Here is a 24,230-nt window from a genome sequence, read left to right as displayed (position 1 = left end):
GAAGCTGCCCAGTGGCGTAGTGTGGGGGGTGCAGGGGGAGCCGGCCGCACCGGGCGCAACATCTGGGGGGGGGGGCGCGCTCGCACTCGAGTGCTAAAATCCACGGGTTAGGGGGCGCAAATTACTTGCCTTGCCCCGGGTGCTGACAACCCAGGCTACGCCACTGAAGCTGCCTGAGCATAAGGAAGTGGAAGGCCTAGCCCATCCCCTTGACAGGGAGTTGGTGGGACTGACCTACACAGGCTGCTGCTGCCCCAAACTCTGGAGGAATGGCTCAAATTTGCCTAATACCCACCCACCCCCATGGCAGATGCAGGGCATACCCTCAGGATGACTCACCTGGGCACGGCTAAGCTGTGCTGCTTGCAGCTCTGGGAGGATAGCCCCTACCTGAGACTCTGACAGGCCCCGCAGGAACTCCACCCCCATGGCTGGCACAAGACCCCGCCAGGATTGCAGCTCGTGGGAGCCCACCGAGGAAGGCAGGAGCTCTGCCAGGGCATGGGCCAGCTGGAAGAAGGAGGAGGAGGAGGAGGAGGAGGAGGAGGAGAAGAAGAAGAAGAAGAAGGAGAAGGCAATGGCAATGGCAAGTCAGATGAGGTGGTGGCCTAACCAGGGGAAGGAGCCAGCTATGGTAAAGGAGGCTTCAGTCCTGGAGCAGAGGAGAGTTCTTCAGGTTTGCTTCCAGTTGGGAGAGCATCACCAGAGCTGGATCTCTGTGAACAGTAGCTTGCCCCCAGAAGAAAGCTGAGGGACAGTGGGGAGAAAAGTCCTCAGCAGCACTGGCCCTAGGCTCGGCTCTGCTGTGCCCAAGAGAGCCTGGTCCTCTTCACCACTCACCTGCCCATGAGGGTCCACCACCCCTCTGGCCACACACTCCAGGAGGTGCTTCTCGATAGGCCCCCACAGATCTTGCAAGGGGGAGATCAGACGCAAGTCCCCGATGCTGAGGAAGCAGGTGAGAGCCCCAAGCCTGTAAGGATGGAGGAGAGGGCACAGGAAGAAGTGGGCTGTTGGGACCTGCTCGCTTGGTGCTAGCCACACCCCATGTAGGCCTGCCTGCTGCTCTAGACCACAAACTCTGATACTTCTGGCCGGTTTTTGCTCCAGATACGCAAAAGGTGATGCTCCTCCCCCTCTGAAGAACTTTTGCTTTTTCAAGAAAGGTCCAGTTCATCGGAATCAAGTTGGGGAGAGTTCCTGTTGCCATCAGCTCCTGCTTTTGGGCTTCCCACTGGGGCATCTGGATGGCCACTATGAGAAGAGGATGCTGGACCAGATGGACCCCTTCAGCCTGACCCAGCTGCTGCTGCAGGGCCCTTCTGAAGTTCACATGTTCTGTACACCCCATGTGTCCACAGACTTTGAAAGAGAACCATGTGGACAAATAGCCTTCCATCTGGGGTTCCTCAACTCCTGCTGCCATGATGCATCTTTGCCAGGAAATACTTTGGGGATATAACTCCTGTCTGGTCTAGCAATAATGATGTCCCCGGGGTCACCTTTGGCTTGTATCTTGAACGCAGCATGCCTTGCTCTCCCTTGGACCCAAAGCCTTGGGAGGAAATCTCTTCCCCTGTGAACTCCTGCCTTGAACAGCTGCACCCAGCAATAAGTGGGATACCCTGGGACACAAAATCACCCAGGTCAGTTTGCTCCCAAGCCTTCCTCCCCACCGCTCACCTGCACATCTGCTCCTCAGTGCTCTCATGGCTCCTGTTGAGCAAACTACGTGCTACATGGCGCCCTTGAGCCAGGCCCAGCTCAGCCTCCTGCCAGCCATTCATCAAGCTCTGGATCTGGAGGGACACACCAACATTTAAGCATTGTTTGACAGTGGAATGGACTGCCTTGGGAGGTGGTGGACTCTCCTTCCGTGGAGGTTTTAAAGCAGAGGTCAGATGGCCATTTGGCATGGATTCTTTAGCTGTGATTCCTGCATTGCAGGGGTTGGACAACATGACCAACCTTCTAACTCTACAATTCTATTATTTTATGGAAGCACCATCCCTAGCATAAGTGGGTACTGTCGGGCATGCTCAACCCCCCCCCCTCCGGGGTTCCAGAGGGTGCACCACCAGCTTCCAGTCCTGTAGGGAGGGGGCTGGAGGCAGGGACTGCACCTTCTCACAAAGGATTTATCCCCACAGAGGCAGATGAGAGCTTGCCCAGCTTTCCAGGGGCAACTGAAGGAGATGCCCAGGACACCCACCCCGGCTGCTCTCAGCCTCTGCAACCTGGTCCCACCTGCTGCGGTGTTAGCTGAAGGAAGTGACCAAGAGGCAGGTGAGGAAGGAGAGGCTGGAGGCTTTGAAGGAACTCCGGGGGCCAGGAAGGGACTTCACCCAGAAGGTGCTCGGCCTGCAGGAGGCGCTGCACTAGGGCTCGTTTTTGTGCCAGCGTCATCCGGGCACTTTGGCTGCTAATGATGGCCAAGCTGAGGGTTGGAGAGGAGAAGAAAGAGGCCACGTTAGCAAGAGAAGTTCCTCCACCCCTCACCTGAGAAAACTACAGGCACACAGACCACATGCTGAGCGAAGGACTACCTGCCTGATGCCAGGCATGAGGCTAGGGGGATGGGCACAGCCTAGGAAGACCAACTTAAGAAATGCTTCAGGTGGAATGAGAGGGCCCGGACACGCCCTGCAGTAAGAGAGGCTGGTTGTGGCTACTCAGAAGTGACAGAAAGGACATTCTATTCTGACCACCCCTCCACAATAGGTCCGGAGGGTAGCAACATGAGAACAGGCCTTTCCTTCAGCTCTCCCCAGGAAGGCTCGCCTAGCACCATCATTATTTATCTTTAGGCACCAGGCAAAAACTTTCCTCTATAACCAGGCATTTGGCCTTGAGCTCTCTGTGACCTTTTAGAAGTAGGTGGGATGTTTCTAATGTATTTCTCCTTCCTCTTGGTTTTAATGGATCTATGTGGGATTTATTGTCTATTTGGTGGGTTGTAAGTCACTTTGGGTTGCCCTGGGCATGATAAAGCGACTGACAAATTTAATAAATAAATGCTCAGGCACCATCTCTCCTGAAGGTTTCCTGCCACAAGACTGAAAGTGGGTTTGGGGACTAACCCAACCTTAATTAGGACCTGGGGCTAAACTCAGAGGGGTTCAGCTGGGCAGGGAGGACCTGATGGCTCTGGAGGTGGTTTGGGGAAAGATGCCCCAGGGAGGCTTGGGCCAAGCCATGCAGGCGCCTGCGGGGACCACTCACACGCTATCGTTGGCCAGCAAGGTGGATGGCAAGCGCAGGATGTCCGAGGCAGCCATGAAAGGGACAAAGTGAGAGAGGTGGAGGAAGAGTTGCGGGGTTGGCTGAGGGAACTTGCTCAGGAGCTGGGCGGCCAGTGACTCCACTGCCCGCTTGTCCCATGGAGGCGCCTGGTGGAGGGAAGCAGAGGGAAAGGGAGTCCCCTTGGAGGGGTTCACAGGGCAGCTGTCCTCCACCTGGGACTCTCCAGGCGCTGAGGTCTGGAGCTGCCAACCAGCACCTACATTTAAACAAATACCTCCCTTTCCATATGGAGCCTGGTGGGCATGTCAAGGCTTCACAGGTGCACAGGTGCTGCACCCCTAATCAAGGCCAGCCCTTCTGCCACAGACCTACCTTCATCTGCAGGTGATCCCAGGAGCAGTGCAGCAGGGCCAGGAACCTCTGAATGGCCTCACCTTCCACTGACCACAGCAGCCTCTGGACAACCTTATGGGGCATCTGCAGGTATTCCTGGAAAAGTGGGAGGGAGAGGAGGAGGCAAGGCAGCAACAGCAGTGGCACTCCCTTCCCTGCCCCACTGGGGCTGCTGCAAGGGAGCCTGAAAGATGGTGCAGGGAGGCGCCTTGGACAGGAAGGAGGGGAAAGGGGGAGAGGTCAACCTTGGGGTTGGAGGAGGAAGAGGAGGAGGAGAGGTGCAGCTTTGCTCCAGGGACCAGTATTGGGCCAAGGAAGGAGTAAAGTGGCTTCAGGACCAACAGGACTGGAGACTGGGATGGAGGGAAGGTACCTGCATGAAGAACTCCAGAGCTGAGATGTTCTCCTCCCTCTCCAGCAGGTTCCAGAGCAAAGGCTGCAAGGAGGAGAGAGAAGAACATAAGAAGAGCCTGCTGGATCAGGCCAAAAGGGGTTTCTCTAGGCCAGCATCCTGTTCTCACAGTAGCCACCCAGATGCCCCAAGGGGAAACCCACAAGCTGGACCTGAGCACAAGAGCCCTCTCTCCTCCTGCAGTTTCCAGAAACTGGGATTCAGAAGCATTATTGCCTTAGTCCTGGTGGCTAGTAGCCATCGACAGGCCTCTCCTCCCATGATTTGGTCTAATGCTCTTTTAAAGCCATCTAGGTTGGTGGGTGAGAGTGAGACAGGTGGCTATAAGTGTGTAAGATGCACCATGGAGAAAAGCGTTAAACCTTGTTTTCCATTGTATGCTGAAAAGAAGGAGCCGAGTGCTTGATATAGTTTGCAGTGATTGTATGTGGTCCACTAAACGTTCCCTCAATGGAGAAAAATAAGTATATTTTAGTATTTCTTGGTGATTTTTCAGGGGTTTGGGCTAGATGACCCTTCAGATTTTTTACAATTCTGTGATTCTGTGAAACTGTCCTGGAAGAGGAAGGGACTGAACCCGTGACCTGACTCACATGAGCAATGAATGGTAATAACTAAACAATATATCCTCTCCTCATGTCTAAATCCATTTATGCAGCCCAGAGGGCAGACCCCCTTCTTGGGCTTCCCCAGTGTGTCCCCCTAGGGTGGGGACACATTCCTATCAGGCATTCCCATGTGGCTATGGGCAGTAGCCTCCCCTCCCCTCCTCCTGTCCCCAGAGCATCACCCACCCCAAAGCAGTTAAGCAGGTCTTCCTTGGTGGCCGGATCCAGCTTGCCTTCCTGCAGGAACTGGCTCACATCCTCCAGGATGCTCAGGGAGAAGTTGGCTTGTAGAGAAGTCCCAAAGGAGCTGTTGTGCAGGAGGCTGGAGAGCAGGAGAGCCTGGCCCAGCTGCTGCCTGGCTCCCTCTTGCCCCACTTCGCCAAGGGCAGGAGAAGCCAGCAGGAAGTCCAGCAGCCGCAACAGGTAGCCGGCACTGGGAACCCACTGGGAAGAGGAGTGGGGGGGCTCTTTGCACCGGGTCAACTGGGATACCAGTGCTGTCAGGAAGGCCGGCGCATCCTGGCAGAGCTGCGGGGGCAGTGGCAGCACCCCTGGGAGCCACGGAAGGGAGCAGCTCCTGTCCTGCTCAACAGCCAAGCAGTGAACCCGCACCCAGGGGTGGGCCAGCTGCAGGGCTTCCAGTAGGGACTCGTTGCTGCACACAAGCTCCTGGAAGCTCTGCAGGTGGGCATCCCCACACTGAGCTAGGAAGCTGGTGTTATGCAGCGCTTGGGGGCTCCAGGCCCTGGCGCCACACCCTGCTGCTTCCGTGCTCTGGCGCAGAGAGGCATTCAGCCCAGCCCCTTGGGCCAGTGGGCTGTGGCAGAGGGTGCCCAGCCACTGCCTGGTGGCATCAGAGACTTCCCGCAGGCTGCTGCTGCTACAGAGGTTTTGGGTCCAGAGGGTCTGGTTCTCCAGGGAGAGGCAGGTCCAGAATTCCTCCTGGCCCAGCAGAGGCCTGCTCAGAGCCTCTGAACAATGCCTGGGCCATAAGGGCATGGAGAGGTTGGCACAGAGCTCCTCCACCAGCTCCTGGTGGGGCCCAAGTTGCAAGAGGACAGAGGCATTGCCACACACTGTGCTATTGAACTGCTGGGGGAAGTACTCCTTGCAGGCTCGTATCCAGACCGGGTCGCCCTCAATGGAGGAGAAGTACCAGGTGGTGCTGGAACACAAGGCCTCCAGGTCCAGCGGGGGCCGGTGGGGCTCTTTAGAGCCATTGAAGAGGGTGCAATACAAGTAGATGGTAAAGTTGGAGATTCCTGGCAAGCCGGGGATGCTCTCGTTGCAGGCGGCCTCCAGGACTTCTGCCTGGGAAGGGGGCTCGGCAAATGCTCTCCGGGGGGCTGGAGGGAGGGTCTTGCTCACCCTGTGCCCTCCCCCAGCAGGCAGCAAGCAACTGGGCACCGCGGGAGGCCATGGGAAAGAGGCCCTGGAGGCCAAGTCCACACGCAGGGTGTCCCAGCTGATGTTGTGTCTGATTCCCCTGCGAACAGCAGAGAAGAAAAGGGTCCACCACTTACCAGGCACAAGATGACTCAGTGCCATACCAGAGGTCACTCAGCAGGGACCAGCAGGGCAAGCCAGCAGCCACCATAATAATAATAATAATAATAATAATAATAATAATAATAATAGTAATAATTTACTATTTCTACCCCGCCCATCTGGCTGAGTTTCCCCAGCCACTCTGAGCGGCTCCCAATTGAGTGTTAAAAACAATACAGCATTAAATCTTAAAAAACTTCCCTAAACATGCCCCCAGGGTCCTGCCACAAATGGCCCTCTGCCCAGGTCACGGCCTGGCAGCACTACCACCCCTTCTGAATGTCACTCCATGCCATGTCATACCCCATGGCCTTGCCACCCTTTGCCCAAGGAACAACGAAACTCAGCCCATGAGTAACAACAAGAACAGCATCACCACCACCCAGCGCAGGGAAAGGAGGCTGGTCACCCCCTTCCAGGACATTTAAGAAGAGCCTGTTGCATCAGGACAAAGATCCAACATCCTGCTCTCACAATGGCCAACCAGATACCTGTGGGAAACCAGTAAGCAGGATTCGAACACAAAAGCAACACTCTCCCCCTCCTGCGGCTTCCAGCATCTGGTATTCAGAAGCTGTCCCCACAACCACTTACCACAGCAGCAGCTGCTGCAGGCTTCCTAGGGACAGAGAAGAGGAGTAGTTAGGGTTGTGGCCCCCCAGGAGGCCTTGCCCATCTCTCCCTCCCCTTGTGCCCTCCCCACCATGGCTTGCAGCCCCACTCATTCACCTACCTACGGAGCACTTCCCATCTGGGTCAGGCTGGGGGATCCCCACTGCCTCTGAAGCCTCAACTGCCAGAAGGCCTGTCACATACAAGACCCTCCTCCGGAAGCTGGTGATAAGGGTGGGGCCTGCCCTTTGCCACAGTGTCTGCCTCAGCTCCTCCAGTGTCTCCCACAAGATGTTGCCCTCGGAGTCTCCTGCCGATTCCTGCACTTTCCCGCCTGTGCCTGGCTGCTCTGTCCGGTACAGGGTCTTTAGGAGGCTGGGTTCACTGCGATTGCCAGGGGGCATCTCTCGGGGGGTCGCGGGCACCAGGCCAAGGGGCTTCAGCTGGCCATCAGTGGGGGCGAAGCCTGCTGGGTGAATGTGCAGGAAGGCTGTCCAGCCAGTGCCCTCAAAGAGCCGGAGTAATTGCCCCAGCCAACTGGCATTTGCTTGGCACCCACTCTGTCCTGTTGGGGGGCAAAGGGACCCCTGTGGGCCAAGCAACCCAGAGAGGACGGCCTGGCCCAGGGCTTCCATCAGGCTGCTGAGAACCTCCCAGCCCTGCTGCCCATGGAGGTGCTGAGGGGGGTCCTGGGCCCAACTGAGGAGGAGGCTCAGCAAGTCCTGGGCAAAGCTCAGCCACTCATCCCAATGCCAGCTGCCTCGTCGCCAGGAAAAGAAGATGTCCTGGAGGAGCCGGCGTCCAGAGGCTGCTGGTGAGAGCGGCTTCTCGGCGTTGGGTGGTGGCAGCAGCAGTGGCAGCAGGAGGCTCTCCCAGGACTCCGGGGCTTCCTGCCCCTCCTCACCCTGGAGATACAGAGAGATGTTGCGGAGGAAGCTGGACAGGCGGGATTCAGGGCTTCGGGCCTGGGGAGAGAGAGGCTGCCTGCCCCACAGGGACTCCAGGCTGAGGAGAAGGGGGTGCATGTGCTGCTGATGTGCCGAGCCTGGGCTGGGCCCGGGAGAAATAGAGCCCTCTTGGCGCTGCTCTCCGGGAGGTGCCAATAGCCCTGCCAAACCCTGTCGCAGGTTTCTGCTTGGCTCCCCCGCTGCCCCTGCTGGAAGAAAGGGGACAGGGGTCACTAGCCACGGCCAAATGCAGGAGGCCACTTGCATGCCCACACACAGACCCTTGACTCCCCTCCCTGCTACGCCCCTGTACCTGGCAGAGGATGTGTCAGCAAGAAGAGCCCCCAGAGGCCCCAGAAGAAAGGGGCCATGCTGGCACCCGTCCCATGCGCACAGCGGCTGGGCCCAGGGAAAAGGCGGCTGCTCCGAGAGGCTTGAAATAGGAGCTGACACTGGAGATGCGGTGCTGGTCCTGCAGAGCCGATCCCTTTCTGCCATCCAGAGCATTAGTTACATCCAGAAAGGAAAGGAGCCCAGCCTGACATGCAGGAGAGGGGGGTCCAGCCACAGGGGCAACAAAACCCCCACAGGCTGGCAAGGAGCTAGGGCTCCCTACCCTTAGACCCTAGAGGGAAGTCGCCCATGCTGGGGGATGGAGCCCTGCCATCTGCCCTGTACCCACAAAGGTGCCCTGATGAGACAAGGAGGCTCTGCAATCCCATCGCCTGGCTGGGAATGAGACCCGTCTGCCAACCTGATCAGCTGCTCCATGTGGAATTGGGGAGAGAGGATGCACCATCTTGCCGTTTGCATAAGAGGGCAGAATGCTGTCTGTCTGCTCTGGCATACAAGCTGCCCCAGCCCCTGGATCTGCTTTCTGCTTCCTCAGATATCTCTTTCTACTTCTTAGGCAGCCACTCTGCCCCCCTTCCATGCTATGACAAACTATGGAGCCCTTCAAGATGAGGAGGCCTAGAGGCCACTGGGGCACTCTCTTTGATAAACCCAGAAAGTAACAGTGGGAATTGAGATGGTTCAAGGGTGCCAGGCTGTGAGACCAGAGCTATAGGATGCTTCATGCCCACAAGTGTGAGCCCAGGCTTCTGCTGTTTCTAGAGGTTTATGGGAGGTGACCCGAAACTTCTGGTGCACAGAAGCCCCACAGGAAGCCCAAACACCACACAGAAGGAGCTCCACGAAACCAATGTGCCTGTTTAGCTTGCTGGTGCAGCTACCCTGCCCTCTCCCTCCCTCCCTGGTAACCTGAGGCTTGCCCCACCATCCTGACACATCAAGGGGAACAATGGGGGCTTGATCCATTATTTATGCCTTGGGTATGAAAACAGTATGGGGCCTGTCACTCGAGGAGGAGGAGGAGGAGGAGGAGGAGGGAGACAGGCAAAGTTGCCTGTGATCTACAGAAAGAGGAAGAAGCTGGAACTTCGTCTCCTGAGCTCCAAGGCCCTGTGCTGATTCAGACTCAGCCAAAGGCCAGTCATCCCAGAGACCAATGCTAGTTCCAGTCCCTTGGGAATCCCCTTTGGAAAACAACTCAGCTCTGCAGAAAGCCCCTCGTCCCATGTGGGTGTCAACTCCTAGACCCCTTGAGAATGGGCATAACCAAGGGGGGGCAGGGGTAAGGTGCTCCCCTAAAGTAAATCAATAAAAATACTTAACTAATGGAGGTTCTGCTCCCCCTCATGAAGCTGCCCCCCAACATAAATCCTAGTTATGTCCATGCCCCTAAGGAGGACTCACTCTTTCTACTCTGCCTAGTTTTAGGGGAAGCTGCTCCAAATGCCAGGAATCCAAATCAGCAATGCCCTCAAGCACCTTGGGTAAACGTGTGCCATTTTCTGTAAAAAAAATACTCCATCTCCATTATGTATGTTACAAACATTGTATACTGCTTAGTAGAACAAATCTAAGCAGCTTACATTTGAAAACTGTAAAAATACAAACTACAGCATTCAAAGAGAGTCCTTAAAAACCCAGGGGAAAAATATGCATCCTACAAAACCAATCAGTGTGCAAAGCAAAGAAATTGAAGAGTTGGAATCTGGGAAAACTTGAGTAAACATACATGTTTTTAAGAAGCATTTAAGGGTCATCGCTGTCTCCAATTCTCCACCTCACGAGTTGTGCGCACAGTGGGGGTTATCAGGAGAAAGCCTGTTTCCATGGTGTCAGCAATATGCCCCTCACAGAGCAGCCAGCAGGTCTCTTCAGAAGATCTTAAAAACTGACTCAGGTGATACAACTTCTTGCCACATGCACTGTCCTCTGAGCAGTGGGCTGGAGAGGGGGGGTTATTTAACACAGTTGGTGCCCTGTGATTGGGTGCAGAGTTTGTCTATTGTGATGGCCTGGGCATGGAGTGGGGAGAGGTGGGTCCAGTACTTAGTTGTGTTTGCTTTCTGTTGTGTTCAATCAGTGGTTGGGTGGGGGTGGCAAATTCAGAAGTGCAGGGTCCCTTCATGATTGTGACAGTCATGCCCCTTCTAAGATTAGAAAATAATCCTATGATTATGCAATAATGAGGAATGCATTGCAACAACCAGTATAGATTTCCATATGTTGCTTTCCGGATAAATGTACTATTTTCTGTGCATGTACATGGGCAATTACATTCAACACATTCCTTTGGTGTGTTTTAAGTTGTGCTTCCTGTGAAGTTCCTTTGCACATAACAGAACTTGCAACCTGTTCTCTTGAAATGGAAGCCTGGCTTGTCTTTTCAGTGTTCCTCTGCCCTTGACTTTGGAGCACACAGTGGCTGAAAAGCTCCCCTTTGGAGCTGAAGGGGCAGCTCTAGGAGGCTGAAGATGGCAGCTACTTTGCTGTAGAAACAGGAAAGGATCTCTGACTCCAACTCCAGACCAATACACCACTCTGCTCAGTGGGTGCCTTTTAACATATGCCACCCACTCTGATGCGGGAAACCTGAATGGAGATTTAAGTGGCATAAGATTTTGTATCAGCCCTCCAGACCTCTGGTAGACAATACGGAATTGAGCCTTTCATGAAAAGGAGGCCTTCTACATCTGGAGTTTCTGGGGCAGCAGCCACTCCACAAGAAAAGACAAAAGTTATGTCGGAGGAAGCACTTTCGAAACTGTTGGGGAAAATAAATGAATCTTTGGACCAGCTAAAAAAGCAAGGTGCAGAATTAAAAAAGCAAGGAGCTGAAACAAGTAAACAAGTTGCTGAATCCAGTAAACAGGTTGCTGAAACAAATAAAACTGTAGCAGAGATCTCAGGAAAAATAGACATTAATACTAAAAGTATAATTGAACTTGGAAATAAAGTGAATTCCAATACAGAATATATTGGAAAGTTACTAGAGGAAACATCCACCATTCGGAAGATAGCAGAGGAAGCAAAAGAGATTGCAATCGTAACTGACGAAAGACTCCCACCGGTTATCAAGAAGTTGGAGGACCATGATTTGGCGCTCTCGATGATTGAGATGCAGAGGAAGGAGAGGAATTTAAGGATTAGAGCAATACCCGAGAGCGAAGGGGACAACCTTGTGGACTATTTAACAAAAGAGTTTTTAGAGTTCTGGCGAAAGGATTTGGAGAAGGAAGAATTTAAGATAGAGAGTGCATTTAGACTTGGTACACGGCAAAGAAGGAATAAACCAAGAGATTGCTTGATAACGTTAAGATCAAAAGAAGAGAGGGACAAAATTTTGGATCTGCACTATCAGAGAACTTTACGAATTGAGGATTCCTTCGTGGAAATTTTTAAGGATATCCCAAAGCAAATTTTGGATGCTAGAAAACAGTTCCAGAACTTGGTGGTCCTACTGAAAAGGAATAACATACCATTCAGGTGGGAGTTTCCTCAAGGCCTATCTTTTAAATATAAGGGAAAGAAAAGGAAAATAAAGACAGTGGAAGACAAAGACAAGTTCTTACATCAACAAGAAGACGATTTCTGCAAGGGGGCGGATTTGGGACAAGATCACTCTGGAGGAGGAACTTTGGACAAAGACAAATTATTACAGAGACTGAAACCACCGACGGAAGAAGAAGAACTACTAGGAGCGACAGGAGGAGAAGATAAATAGATTGACCATGGCTCTACAACTTCTAAGTTGGAACTGTAACGGTCTAAACATTCCCCGGAAGAGAAAAAATGTTTTTCACATATTAAAAAAAGAGCAATTGGACTTGATCTGCCTACAAGAAACTCACGTGACGAGGTCACATAGGAAACTACTCATTAATAAAAAATTAGGACAAGAATTTATTTCATCAGACAAAGTTAAAAAAAGAGGAGTGGTAATATACGTAAAGGAAAAATTACAACCGAAATTAAAATTTAAAGATGAACAAGGAAGATATTTGGCAATTGAAATTCAAGATCAAGGAGAGAAATTTTTGATCGTGGGAATTTATGCACCAAACGAGGGGAAAGTTGAATTTTTTAAGAAGCTGCATGAGACACTGATGGACTATACGGACACAAATTTAATATTGATGGGAGATATGAATGGAGTAGTATCGACCAACATGGACAAATCTCAAAGACAGGTAGTTACAAAAGATGGAAGACTACCAAAAATCTTTTTTGAAATGACTGACAATATGGATCTAGTGGACATTTGGAGAACAACACACCCACTTGAAAGAGAGGGAACTTTCTATTCTGAAGCTAAAATGACATGGACTAGAATTGACCAAATATGGATTACTAGAGGAATGGCACCTAGGATAAAAAAAGTTGAAATCTGCCCAAAGACTTGCTCCGACCACAATGCAGTAAAGATGGTGATGAAGTTAACAACAACTGGTACCTTTAGATGGAGGATGAATGACACCCTATTTAGAGATGAAGAAGTTTGCAAAAAGGCACAGAAGACTTTGAAGGATTATTTTGAAATTAATATGAGGACCAATATAGAAAAAAGAATTATCTGGGACGCAAGCAAAGCAGTGATGAGAGGATTTTTGATACAACAGAATGCAATTAAAAAGAAAAGCCAGAATGAAAAAAAAGAGAAAATCTTGGAGAAAATAAAAGAGAGGGAAAGGAAATTGAGATCTAAGCCAAAATCACAGGATATTTTGAAAGAAATTAAACTATATCAGACACAATATATGGAGCTGATGAATCAAGAAATAGAGTGGAAAATTAAGCAAATGAGACAGAAGACTTTTGAATCGGCTGATAAATGTGGTAAACTGCTGGCTTGGCAAATAAGGAAGAGACAAAAATTGAACACAGTTACAAATTTAGAAGTGGATGGAAAGAACATCTATAAACCAACAGAAATTAGGGATTGCTTCCAGAAATATTTTAGACAATTGTATAAACAAGGTCCTCAGAGTGATACGGATATAGAACAGTTTTTGGAGAAAAATGGACTGAAAAAGATCTCTCAGGAAAGTAAAGGGATTTTGAATCAGAAAATAACAGAGCAAGAAATAGAAGGTGCCATTCAAAATATGGCATTGGGCAAATCTCCAGGACCGGATGGATTGACTTCTAAATATTATAAGATTTTGAAAGAGTGGTTAATACAACCTTTGAAAGAAGTTTGTAACGAAATTTTGGAGGGAAAGAAGGCACCAGATACGTGGAAAGAAGCCTTTATCACACTTATACCAAAGACTGAGATAGAAAAGACTCAACTTAAAAACTACCGCCCAATCTCCCTATTAAATGTGGATTACAAAATTTTTGCTGATATTTTAGCGAAAAGGTTGAAAGTAGTTTTGATGGAGGAGATACATAGGGACCAAACAGGTTTTCTTCCGAGAAGACATTTGTCAGATAATGTAAGGAACATAGTTGATATTTTGGAAAAACTGGAAGTGAATATTAATACTAAAGCTGTTTTGATATTTGTGGACGCTGAAAAAGCTTTTGATAATATTTCATGGAGTTTTATGATAAAAAATCTTCGGGGGATGGGGGTAGGTCAAGGGTTTGAAAATGGTATAAGTGCGATATATTCTGAACAAAAAGCAAAATTAATTGTAAATAATGTGGTTACAGAAGAAATTCCTATTGAAAAAGGGACACGTCAAGGATGCCCAATCTCTCCATTACTTTTTATATCGGTCCTGGAGGTTTTGCTGAATATGATCAGAAAGGACCAGCTGGTTAAAGGAATACAGGTCGGAGTTAAACAATATAAACTGAGAGCTTTTGCAGATGATTTAGTACTTACATTGCAAGAGCCTGAATCTAGTACTAAAAGAGTATTAGAACTAATTCAAGAATTTGGTCAAGTAGCAGGATTTAAACTAAACAAATCTAAAACGAAGGTTTTGGAGAAAAATCTAACAGTATTGGAGAAAGAAAAGTTTCAGAAGGAGACAGGGTTAACTGTGGTTAAGAAAGTGAAATATTTGGGTATAAATATGACATCTAAAAATTTGAATTTATTTAAAGATAATTACGAGAAAACTTGGACGGAAGTAAAAAAAGACTTAGAAATTTGGTCAAATATGAAGTTTTCCTTGTTGGGTCGAATTTCAGTTATAAAAATGAATGTACTGCCTAGAATGTTGTTTTTGTTCCAAACATTGCAAATAGTGGATAAGATGGATTGCTTTAAGAAATGGCAGAAAGATATTTCTAAGTTTGTCTGGCAGGGCAAGAAGCCTAGAATAAAATTTAAGATATTAACTGATGCGAAAGAAAGGGGCGGATTTGCCCTGCCAGACCTTAAATTGTATTATGAATCAGCAGCGTTTTGCTGGTTGAAAGAATGGCTACTTCTTGAGAATACTGATATTTTGGACTTAGAAGGTTATGATAATTTTTTTGGATGGCATGCATACCTGTGGTACGACAAGGTAAAAGTTCACAAGGGTTTCAAAAATCATATTGTCAGGAAAGCATTATATAATGTCTGGATTAGATATAAAGATTTGCTGGAAAGTAAAACTCCAAGGTGGTTGTCGCCAATGGAGGCAAAAGCCGTTAAAAAATTAAATATGGAGGTTAATTGGCCGAGATATTGGGAAATTTTGGAGCAAGAAGGAGACAGACTGAAATTGCAAAGTTTTGAGAAGTTAAAAGGGAAAGTGAGAGACTGGCTGCATTATTATCAGATAATGGAAGTCTTTAAACTAGACAGGAAAGTCGGCTTCCAGGTGGAAAAATCAAAATTAGAAACTGAACTGTTAGAATCTAGTACTAAGAACTTGTCAAAAATGTATAACTTGCTGTTGAAATGGAATACACAAGATGAAATGGTTAAATCTGCAATGATTAAATGGGCCCAGGATATTGGTCATGACATAATGTTTGCTGACTGGGAAAAGTTATGGACCACCGGGATTAAATTCACGGCATGTAGTGCCTTGAGAGAAAATATTATGAAAATGATTTATAGGTGGTACATGACCCCAGTCAAGCTTGCGAAAATCTATCATTCGCCCGAGAACAAATGTTGGAAATGTAAAGAAAGAGAAGGAACATTCTTTCACCTTTGGTGGACATGCCCAAGGATTAAGGCTTTCTGGGAACTGATCTATAATGAACTGAAAAAGGTACTTAGGTACACTTTTCCTAAGAAACCAGAGGCCTTTCTCCTGGGCATGGTCGGCCAAGTGGTTGTAAAGAAGGATAGAACTTTTTTTATGTATGCTACAACAGCAGCAAGAATTCTTATAGCAAAGTACTGGAAGACACAAGACCTACCCACCGTAGAAGAGTGGCAGATGAAAGTGATTGACTACATGGGCCTGGCAGAGATGACGAGCAGAATCCGTGACCAGGGAAAAGCAACGGCGGAAGAAGATTGGAAAAAATTTAAAGACTATTTAAAGAAATACTCTAAAATTAGTGAATGTTAGATTGATGTTGAATAAGAAAAATAGGGGTTAATAGCGATTATGATTAAGTGGAAGAAAATGAATGTTTTTATAATAAATCTGAAAGTAAGGGAGGGATTTGTTAATTAATTAATTTGACATGAGAATGCAGAAAGGGGAGGTATGAGGAAGTCGGGAGAGTAAGAAATATGAAATTAAGAGCAGGAAATTATACATGTTGCATTTTATAGTCTTTTGTTGTTTTGTTTTATTTGTTAAAAAAATATATGGAAAACTGAATAAAAATTATTAAAAAAAAAAAAAAAGATTTTGTATCAGCAGAGTTGCACTGCAGCATTGTAGTGACATAACTTGTTTGGGACAGAGCACCTGAGACCCTCCAGTTTAACTCCCAACAGCTCAAGCTAGCATGTCCAACTATCAGGGGTGATGGGAGCTGGAGTCTAGCAACATCTGCAGGGCCACAAGTTTCCTGTCTCTGCATGAAGTGGTGGAGATGTATCTTAAGTTGCACTAACACAGAGGTGCCTTTGCTGTAGCTCACAAACTGTCAGAATTCCAGTACAGTCATACCTCAGGTTACAGGCACTTCAGGTTGCGTTTTTTTTGGGTTATAGACCTGCCAAAACCCAGAAGTACCAGAACGGGTTACTTCTGGGTTTCGGGGGTCGCGCATGCACAGAAGCGCTAAATTGTGCTTTGCGCATGAGCACCGAATCGCAACCCACATGTGTGCAGACGTGCCACTTTGGGTTGCAAACGTGTATCCCGCATGGATCATGTTCACAACCCGAGCGTCCACTGTATAGGATTGTGTCTAAAGTCTACAAACTAATAGATGCAACAGAGTAAATTCCAGTGTACAAAATGATAACATGTTGGAAAAGAAGAAGTTTTCACCATGACCACAAAGGCTCCCACAAAGTAGGCCGGGAAGACCTCTCTTCTGGAAAGAAGTGCCAGAGGATACATTAAGGACTCCCTTTGCTAAATGGAGTCCACACCCAAACAGGACAGAGAGCCAAACAGCCCTCATCTACTTCTGAGGGTTCCAAAGTCACATGGCCACACCGCCACTGCCTTGGACTGAAGCTTCTAATGGCCCTGCAGTCAGATTTTCTGAGAGCCTTCCATGACTCGTGTTGCAGTCCATTGCACACTCTGGAGGAGGCGCTTTGGCCCTGCCAGCAGTCAAGGCTGGGCTAAAGGTCAAATTGACTCAGCTCAAGGCAACTCTCACCAACCCCCAAGGAAGCACATGGAAGATTCAAGACAAATAAAAGGAAGTCCTTCTTCATACAGCTGTGCAACTCACTCCAATAGGAGTGGCAGTGATGGATACCAACTTGGATGGCTTTCAAGGAACATTAGATAAACTCACGGTAGTCGATGGCTATTATTGATCGCTACACTCTGCCTCCATGGCTAAAGGCAGAAACTGCTGAAAACTGCAGGAAGGGAGATTTGCTAGGGTGCTAGGATCCTGTTTGCTGTTTTCCCATTGGGGGAATCTAGTCAGCCACTGTGAGAACAGAATCCTGAACTAGATGGTCCACGGGCCTGATCTAGCAGGCTCTCCTTATGCTCTTAGATGCCCAGCAAGGGCAGGAGGGGAAGGGGGCTGTTCTGGCCCTGCCTGCGGGCTCCCTCCCATAGGGGCCTCTGGTAGTAGAGGTTACAGAACCAGATGACGCCCCCTTGCCTCCGCCCACCTCTGCAGCTACTTCCATAGCTGTCAACTTTTCCCTTTTCTTGCGAGGAATCCTTTTCGGAATAAGGGAATTTCTCCTAAAAAAGGGGAAACGTTGACAGCTATGAGCTACTCCTCTTGTCCATAGCTCTGGCCAGCGGGTGCCAAGGGGCCAGAGGAGAGACGCGTAAGGGAGGCCACCTCTGCTCCCGGGATCAAAGTCCACTGCCCCGTCATAATTTCCCCCTCGAGTCTAGATAAAGCTGCTGAGAAGTGAGCCCGCAGCCACGCTCCCGGCCTTAGCCTGGTGCACGTGGGCGCGAGCCCCGCCCCATAGGCGGCAGTCGGCCAATCGGCGCCCACCAATGGGCGGTACCCATCACGTGGCGCGAAGGTTTAAATACCCCTCGGCGCGGGCGGGGCGGGGCGCGTGGGCCAGGCTGCGCCATGGGCTCGCTGCAGGTTCTGAAGCTGGGCTGCCTGTTGGGGCTGGCGCTGCTGCCGCTTCTCTGCGGCCTCCTGCCTGCCGTCCTTCTCAGCCTCCGGGGGGCTGGCGGGACCGGTGAGTGAGGGCGAGAGCAGGGCAGAGCTGGGCGGGGGTCGCGGCTGGGCTCCTCCCCCCCCCCCCAATCTCAGCGCTCGCTTTTCTTTCTGCCTCCGCAGGCTTCTTTGCGCGCTGGCGGGGCGTCCTGAGCTGCGCAGCCGGTGGCGTCTTCCTGTCCGCTTGCCTGCTGGACATCGTGCCGGACTCGCTGGCCGACCTGCGCGAGGACCTGAGCCAACAGATTCCCCCGGTACCGAGCGGGGAAGAGTAGGGCGGGGGATCAGGACACTGTGACCGGACCCGGAGGGTTGGAGCCGCATCACGGGCTGCAGCCCCCGAACAAAAAGTGGAGAGGGGGGCTCCAGCGAACATCTTGCTGGCGCTGCTGGTCGCCGGAGTCCCGCTGGCCCTGCCCGCCCAGCTTTTGCGAGACAGCATGTGATGGGGCTGAGCTGACTCACACGCTCCTGTGCTTGAAGGTGCAGGGAAGAGGCCGCGAGATGTTGACTGGACAAAGGCCTGAGTTGCTCTCAGATTTGCCCCATGCCCTGTGGGAAAGGTTAGGGTGATCTTCAAATGGGCTGCTTGCCTCCCCTCCATATTAAGCACACCAGGGCTGCCCTGTACCCTTCTGAAAGCAGTAGCCAAGCATTCCTTTACCTGAAACCTTTCCTGTTTAATTCCCAAGATAGGGGTTGTTGCAGCCCTGGGTAAGAATTCTCAGGAGCCCAGAGGCTCTGGAGCTCCTTTGGTGGTTTGGCCCTCCTGGCTCCAGGGGAGACACCCTTGGGTGGGCGTCAGGGCCTCGAGGGAACGGTTTCTCTCCTAACCTGATGGTGCCTCCCTTTTCTTCCCTGCCCCACAGCTGGACTTCCCGATGCCCGAACTGGTCCTGGCGCTGGGCTTCCTGCTGGTCCTGGTCCTAGAGCACATCATCCTGGCCTGCAGCGAGCGGCAGGGGGATGAGGCCTCCCTGCCCCTCTTGCCTTGCCCCTCTCCCCCACACGGCGAAGAGGGCAGCCTGGCTGAGCAGCAGCAGCAGCAGCCACGCTTGGAGGCAGGAACCCCCCACTGCCACACGGGGGACACCAAAGCACCCTCATCCTTCCGCTCCCTGGTGCTGACCCTCTCTCTCTCCTTCCACTCGGTGTTCGAGGGCCTGGCGGTGGGCCTGCAAGACACAGAATCAAAGGTCCTCCAGCTGGCTGTGGCCATTCTCCTCCACAAGACCATCATTGCTGCCAGCTTGGCCCTGCTGCTGCTCCAGAGCCGCCTCCCCCTGCGCTGGCTGGCAGCCTCCATCATCACCTTTGCGCTGATGTCCCCTCTGGGTGTGGGGCTGGGCATGGCTGTGATGCATAGTCCTGATGCAAGCGGCAGTCCCACCATGACCCGGAGTGTGCTGGAAGGCGTGGCTGCCGGGACCTTCATGTACATCACCTTCCTGGAAATCTTGCCTCAGGAGCTGAACGATCCTGCCAGACGCCTGCTCAAAGTCCTTGCTGTGCTGCTGGGTTTCTCAGGGATGGCTGGCCTGCGCTTCTTGGGCTGAGGGCCAGCAGCTGAGTGGGATGCCCTTCCCTGCAGAGATGGACGCTGGCAGGCTCGGCTTCCCAGGAGGCAGCTTTTTAGAATGAAGGGGTGGTGGCTTCTCTCCTCCCTTTTTCCCCTCTTCCCAAGCGGACACTGATAGGCTGTGCCTTCAAATGTTTTTATTAAAGATCTGACCACTTTATAACTCTTTGGAACTAAGGCCTTTCTGGTTCTTATTTGCTCTTCCACCTCACCCAAATTCCTGTGACAGTAAGACTCACGGCATAGTTCTGTTCTTTGCTCAGGTGATAAGAAATTGCTTTGGTCTTTTCCCTCAGTCCCCCACAGCAATTGGGAAGACAGCTAGGAAAGGGTAATTGGAGCAGGGTGTGTGTGGAGACCCAAAACCAGATAGGGCCACAGCACCCCCTGCTGGGAAGATATGTAGGCAGCTGCCAAATATAGCTTGGTACATTTACTTTTGCTGGCTGTAGCTCTTAAGAGGGTCTCTGCCAGAGAAACTGGTTGTTTTCATTGCCCACTACAGGATCATTTTAGCTGAAGGTGCTGCTGTGGTTTGAACCTGTGACCTTCTGCATGCAAAGCAGCCGCTCCACCATTGGGCTGTGGCTTTTCTCCAAAGGCTTTGCTTCTGACATGTTTTCAACTAACATGGGGGAGTTTGCAACCAGTTACTAGCTGGAGAGGATGCTATACTTGTTTCTGAAACCAAAAAGGCAAAGGGTGCAGATACCTGAAAGGAAACGTTTCTAGCTGGGCAGCATGTGCAAGCAGCACCTCATGAAACTAGGTGAGATCAGAGAGTTTTGCTCAGCTCTGACTCTTTCCTTGAAGTGGAAAGGGAGCCATTTGTGCCTTGATAGACTTTTGGCAGAGTTGGGCTCCTGTCAGCATCAGATGATTGAACCACTGGCAGAAGAAGAGTGCGGGGGGAGCACACCGCCCCCAGAAGCGCAATCCTGGCAGGGTGCCATCGTGGCTCCCCTCCCCCCCCCCGCGTGCGCTGGGTGCCACACCCCTGGGACATGCGCCACGTCCCTGCAGGAGGCATGTCAACTCCGCCCCCACCTGCTCTCTGCCCCCCCCCCATGCCGGAGCATGAAGCTCTGCCACTGGATTGAACTGTAGGCGCATCAAAACTGTACACTTACTAAAGGTGTTGCCAAACCTACATGTGTACCTGACTGCACTTTATGTGGCATACATATTATAAAAGTGATATCTGGGATTTCAAACATGGAGCTCCCTTGCCATGTTGTGGGGGTATATTGTACTGTAACTTAACTTGCTTTATTACCAGACTATTAAAAAAAACACAAATTCCACTACCAATTTGGACTTTAAAACAGCAAGACGTTAATGGTGAAATGTGGGTTAGACAATGTTACTGTTAGGGTGGATTTGTAGCTGGTTGACTAACCCAAAGAATGCTCACCAACAGTTCCTCGTCATCCTGGAAAAGTGCCACAGGATTTTTTCCAGGGCCCAGTGTTGCTTGATATCGTTATAAATGACTTGAATTAAGGAATAGAGGGGGTGCTCATCAAATTCGACATCAAACTGGGAGGCTAATACCTCATAGAATCATAGATATGGAAGGGACTCCAAGGATCATCTAGTTCAACCCCCTGCAACACAGGAATGTCAACTAAAGCATCCATGACAGATGGCCATCCAGCCTCTGCTTAAGTACCTCCTGCGGGACACCATTCCACTGTTGAACAGTGCTTACTGTGAGAAAGTTCTTCATGATGTTTAGTCAGAATTTCCTTTCTTGTAACTTGAAGCCATTTGTTCATGGGTATAGGGCGGTATATAAATTTGATAAATAAAATAATAAAACATCTCCCCTCCAGGCAGGAGAAAACAAGCTTGCTCCATCTTCCACGTGACAGCCCATAGGATATTTGAAAATGGCTATTGTATCTCCTATCAGTCTCTTTTCCAGGCTAAAGCTACCCATCTCCTTCAAATGTTCCTCATAAGGCTTGGCTTCCAGACCCTTGATCATCTTGGTTGCCATCCTCTGCACAATAGAGAAAATCTCAATAGGGACAAATGTACAGTTCTACACCTAGCAAGGAATATTCAGTTGCACACTATGAGGGACATCTGGCTTGAAAAGGAGCGAGGAGTCTTGGTAGATCAAAACCTTAGCATGCATGAGTTAACAGTGTGACCCAGCTAGTGCAATACTAGGCTGCATCAGCAGAAATCTAGTGTCTAGATCAAGAGAAGTAATAGTGCTGTTCTATTCCGCCTTGATCAGACACCATCTGGAGTCCCGTGTTCAGTTCTGGCCACTACAATTTAAGGAGCATATTGAGAAGCTGGAACATGTGCAGAGGAGGGCAACCAAAATGATCAAGGGGCTGGAACCCAAACCTTATGAGGAACAGTTGAGGGAGCTGGGTATGTTTAGCCTAGAGAACAAGAAACTTGAGAGGTGATATGATAGCCATCTTCTAATATCTGAACATGGGTGTTCAGGGGACACAGGTGGTGCTGTGGTCCAAACCACTGAGCCTAGGGCTTGCTGATTGGAAGGTTGGTGGTTCGAATCCCTGCAACCGGAGTGAGTTCCCATTGTTCGGTCCCAGCTCCTGCCCACCTAGCAGTTTGAAAGCATGTCAAGTGCAAGTAGATAAATAGGTACCACTCCAGTGGGAAGGTAAACAGTGTTTCCGTACGCTGCTCTGGTTCGCCAGAAGCGGCTTAGTCATGCTAGCCACATGACCTAGAAGCTGTCTGTGGAAAAACGTCAACTCCCTCGGCCAGTAAAGTGAGATGAACACCGCAACCCCAGAGTTGTCCGCAACTGGACCTAACGGTCAGGGGTCCCTTTACCTTTACCTTTAATATCTGAAAGGTTATTACATGGAAGATGGAGCAAGTTTGTTTTCTGCTGCTCTGGAGGGTGGGACCCAAAGCAAGTGACAATAAAAGAGATTCTGATGAAATATTAGCAATAACTTTCTGAAGGTCAGAGCTGCCAGAACATTTTGGGAGCAATGGGTTCCCCATTTACAGAATCAAAATGTGTTTGTATAGCAAATACAAAAAAAAGGCAGGGATGGTGAAGGACCACTGGCCTGTAGACCATGGTTGGCCCCCCAAGCCAAGGTGGCATCAGGTAGCATTGGTCATACATACAGGGTCCAGTCCAGGCCAGGTGCTTTCCCATTGCAACCAAGATGGCAGCAGCTGGTGACATCACAGCTTCTTCCTCACATGATCTGATATGATTATCAGGGATGGGACAACTGGTATCCCCCATCATAACACTGGGCTGGGGAGAAAGGTTTAAACCACTCTGCTGTGCTGAGCATGAAAACCACTCCGTCCCTGCTTGATTCTGCTAGATGTGTGCAAGCATGTGATGGCCAGGCTCATTGCTAGTCTCTGGTGGTGATGCAATGGGTTGATGTGGTCCTGTTCAAGTGCCCCTCAAGTTAAGACTTGCATTTGTGCTAGCAATTGGCTAATGAACAGGTGCATAATGACGTGTTAGCATAAAGCTGGAGTTCTTGTTCCTCTCAATTCCGTGTCTACACGTAATCCCTCTTCAGTGAGGGCAACCACTCTAAGCCAAAAGTTTGCCTCCTCTTCAACCAATATGTACACGTTGCATTGCTGAGCATAGCTAAAGGAATTGCATAACAGGGCATGTGCAGTCAAATGAAATGAGCGCCTTCATAACAAAGGTGCTGCATCTCTACGCCAGGATCTCTACATGTCAGGCAAGAAAATGCACAGAAATACAGGCTTATTGTTATTATTAAATTTGTATACCACCCTTCATCTGAAGAGCTGTGAAAGGGGAGAAGAGATTAAAAAGCTGAGCTGCTCCTTAGAATCATAGAATTCATAGATGACCTCAGGGTCATCTAATCTAAATCCCAGCAATGCGGGAATCTCAACTTCTTTGGCAATCACTCGCCAAATCTCAACTACACCACACATCACAGCCTTGCTTACTCTTCGTGAGTGAACTTGAACAGTGAATGGGCTAGGGTTAGTTCAGTTTAGAGCCACAATACCAAGGTTCATCTTATATTGTTTTTACTTTCTGTCTGCTTCCCTTTTATTCCTAACAAAGTCTCCTAAGTTGACTGCTGAAGTGGGTCTGTTTGCCATAGAATTCCCATGTGCCTAACTGCATGCCATTCAGGTTACTGGGTTTAGGATCAGTAGCCCATAAGGAAACAGAGATGCAGTTGGTCTCAAGAGTTCCTGGTTGAAGGGGGGTCTGTAGGGAAATGAGCTAGCCGCTTTGATCTTGGACAAAAGAAAAGGCAGCTGGAAGCTAGCTAGCTCTGCTTTCCCCAGCAATTTGTGTGCTTAGGTTTGACTGAGAAGTGCTAGGCCACTGGCTCAAAACATTTTAAAAAAGTAATTGCTTTAATGCATCCCAGTTTCCTTCCCATTTGGGGATGCAGGAGTAAGTGGGGAGGGCAGCAGCAGCGGCAGGCACCGGAGATAAAGGTCCCCTGGCAGCACTGCAGTGCTGTTGTGCTGCAGTTGGGCAACGAGGGTGATACAAGAGTTTGGCTTCAGCCGCTCGGCTGAGGGACCAGCTCTTCACAATAGGGGGCACTTTTCGAAAAAGGCGCGGAGATCTCTCTGGCCCTCAGGCGCTGCTCTTGAGGGGGAGACGAGGGAGCCGCAATGGCGGGAGGCAGGGCCAACACGCGAAGCCCGCTCTGGAGCGCGAGGCCAGGGCGGCCCCTCGCGGCATCGCTATGACGACGAGCGCAGAGCCACCCAGCCTCCTGCTGCCACCATCTCTCCGCCTCATTGGCCGCCCTCCCGCCGGCGTGGGCCAGTGAGCAGCTGCCACACTGCAAATCCGGCCCCGTCTCTGGGAGGGGCGGGACTTC

The 24,230-nt window shown here is 50.2% G+C and overlaps 1 protein-coding gene across 1 annotated transcript; it reads right to left on the bottom strand.

Annotated features, from left to right (window-relative positions):
- Positions 1-173: 173 nt before the first annotated feature.
- Positions 174-19,338, bottom strand: LOC307202762 (putative stereocilin-like protein). The gene is made up of 11 exons (XM_079952973.1): positions 18,627-19,338; positions 6,938-7,972; positions 6,799-6,823; positions 4,843-6,142; positions 4,010-4,072; positions 3,616-3,732; positions 3,223-3,389; positions 2,248-2,437; positions 1,684-1,799; positions 841-973; positions 174-510 (listed from the first exon to the last, which is right to left on the bottom strand). Exons 1-11 carry the CDS (start codon positions 19,231-19,233, stop codon positions 235-237), a joined length of 4,029 nt encoding a protein of 1,342 aa, XP_079809099.1. The 5' UTR covers positions 19,234-19,338; the 3' UTR covers positions 174-234.
- Positions 19,339-24,230: the final 4,892 nt, after the last annotated feature.

This window comes from Podarcis cretensis, assembly GCF_951804945.1.
Source record: "Podarcis cretensis genome assembly, chromosome: 14".
Taxonomy (NCBI): domain Eukaryota; kingdom Metazoa; phylum Chordata; class Lepidosauria; order Squamata; family Lacertidae; genus Podarcis; species Podarcis cretensis.
This window is presented reverse-complemented; position numbering and strand designations above follow the sequence as displayed.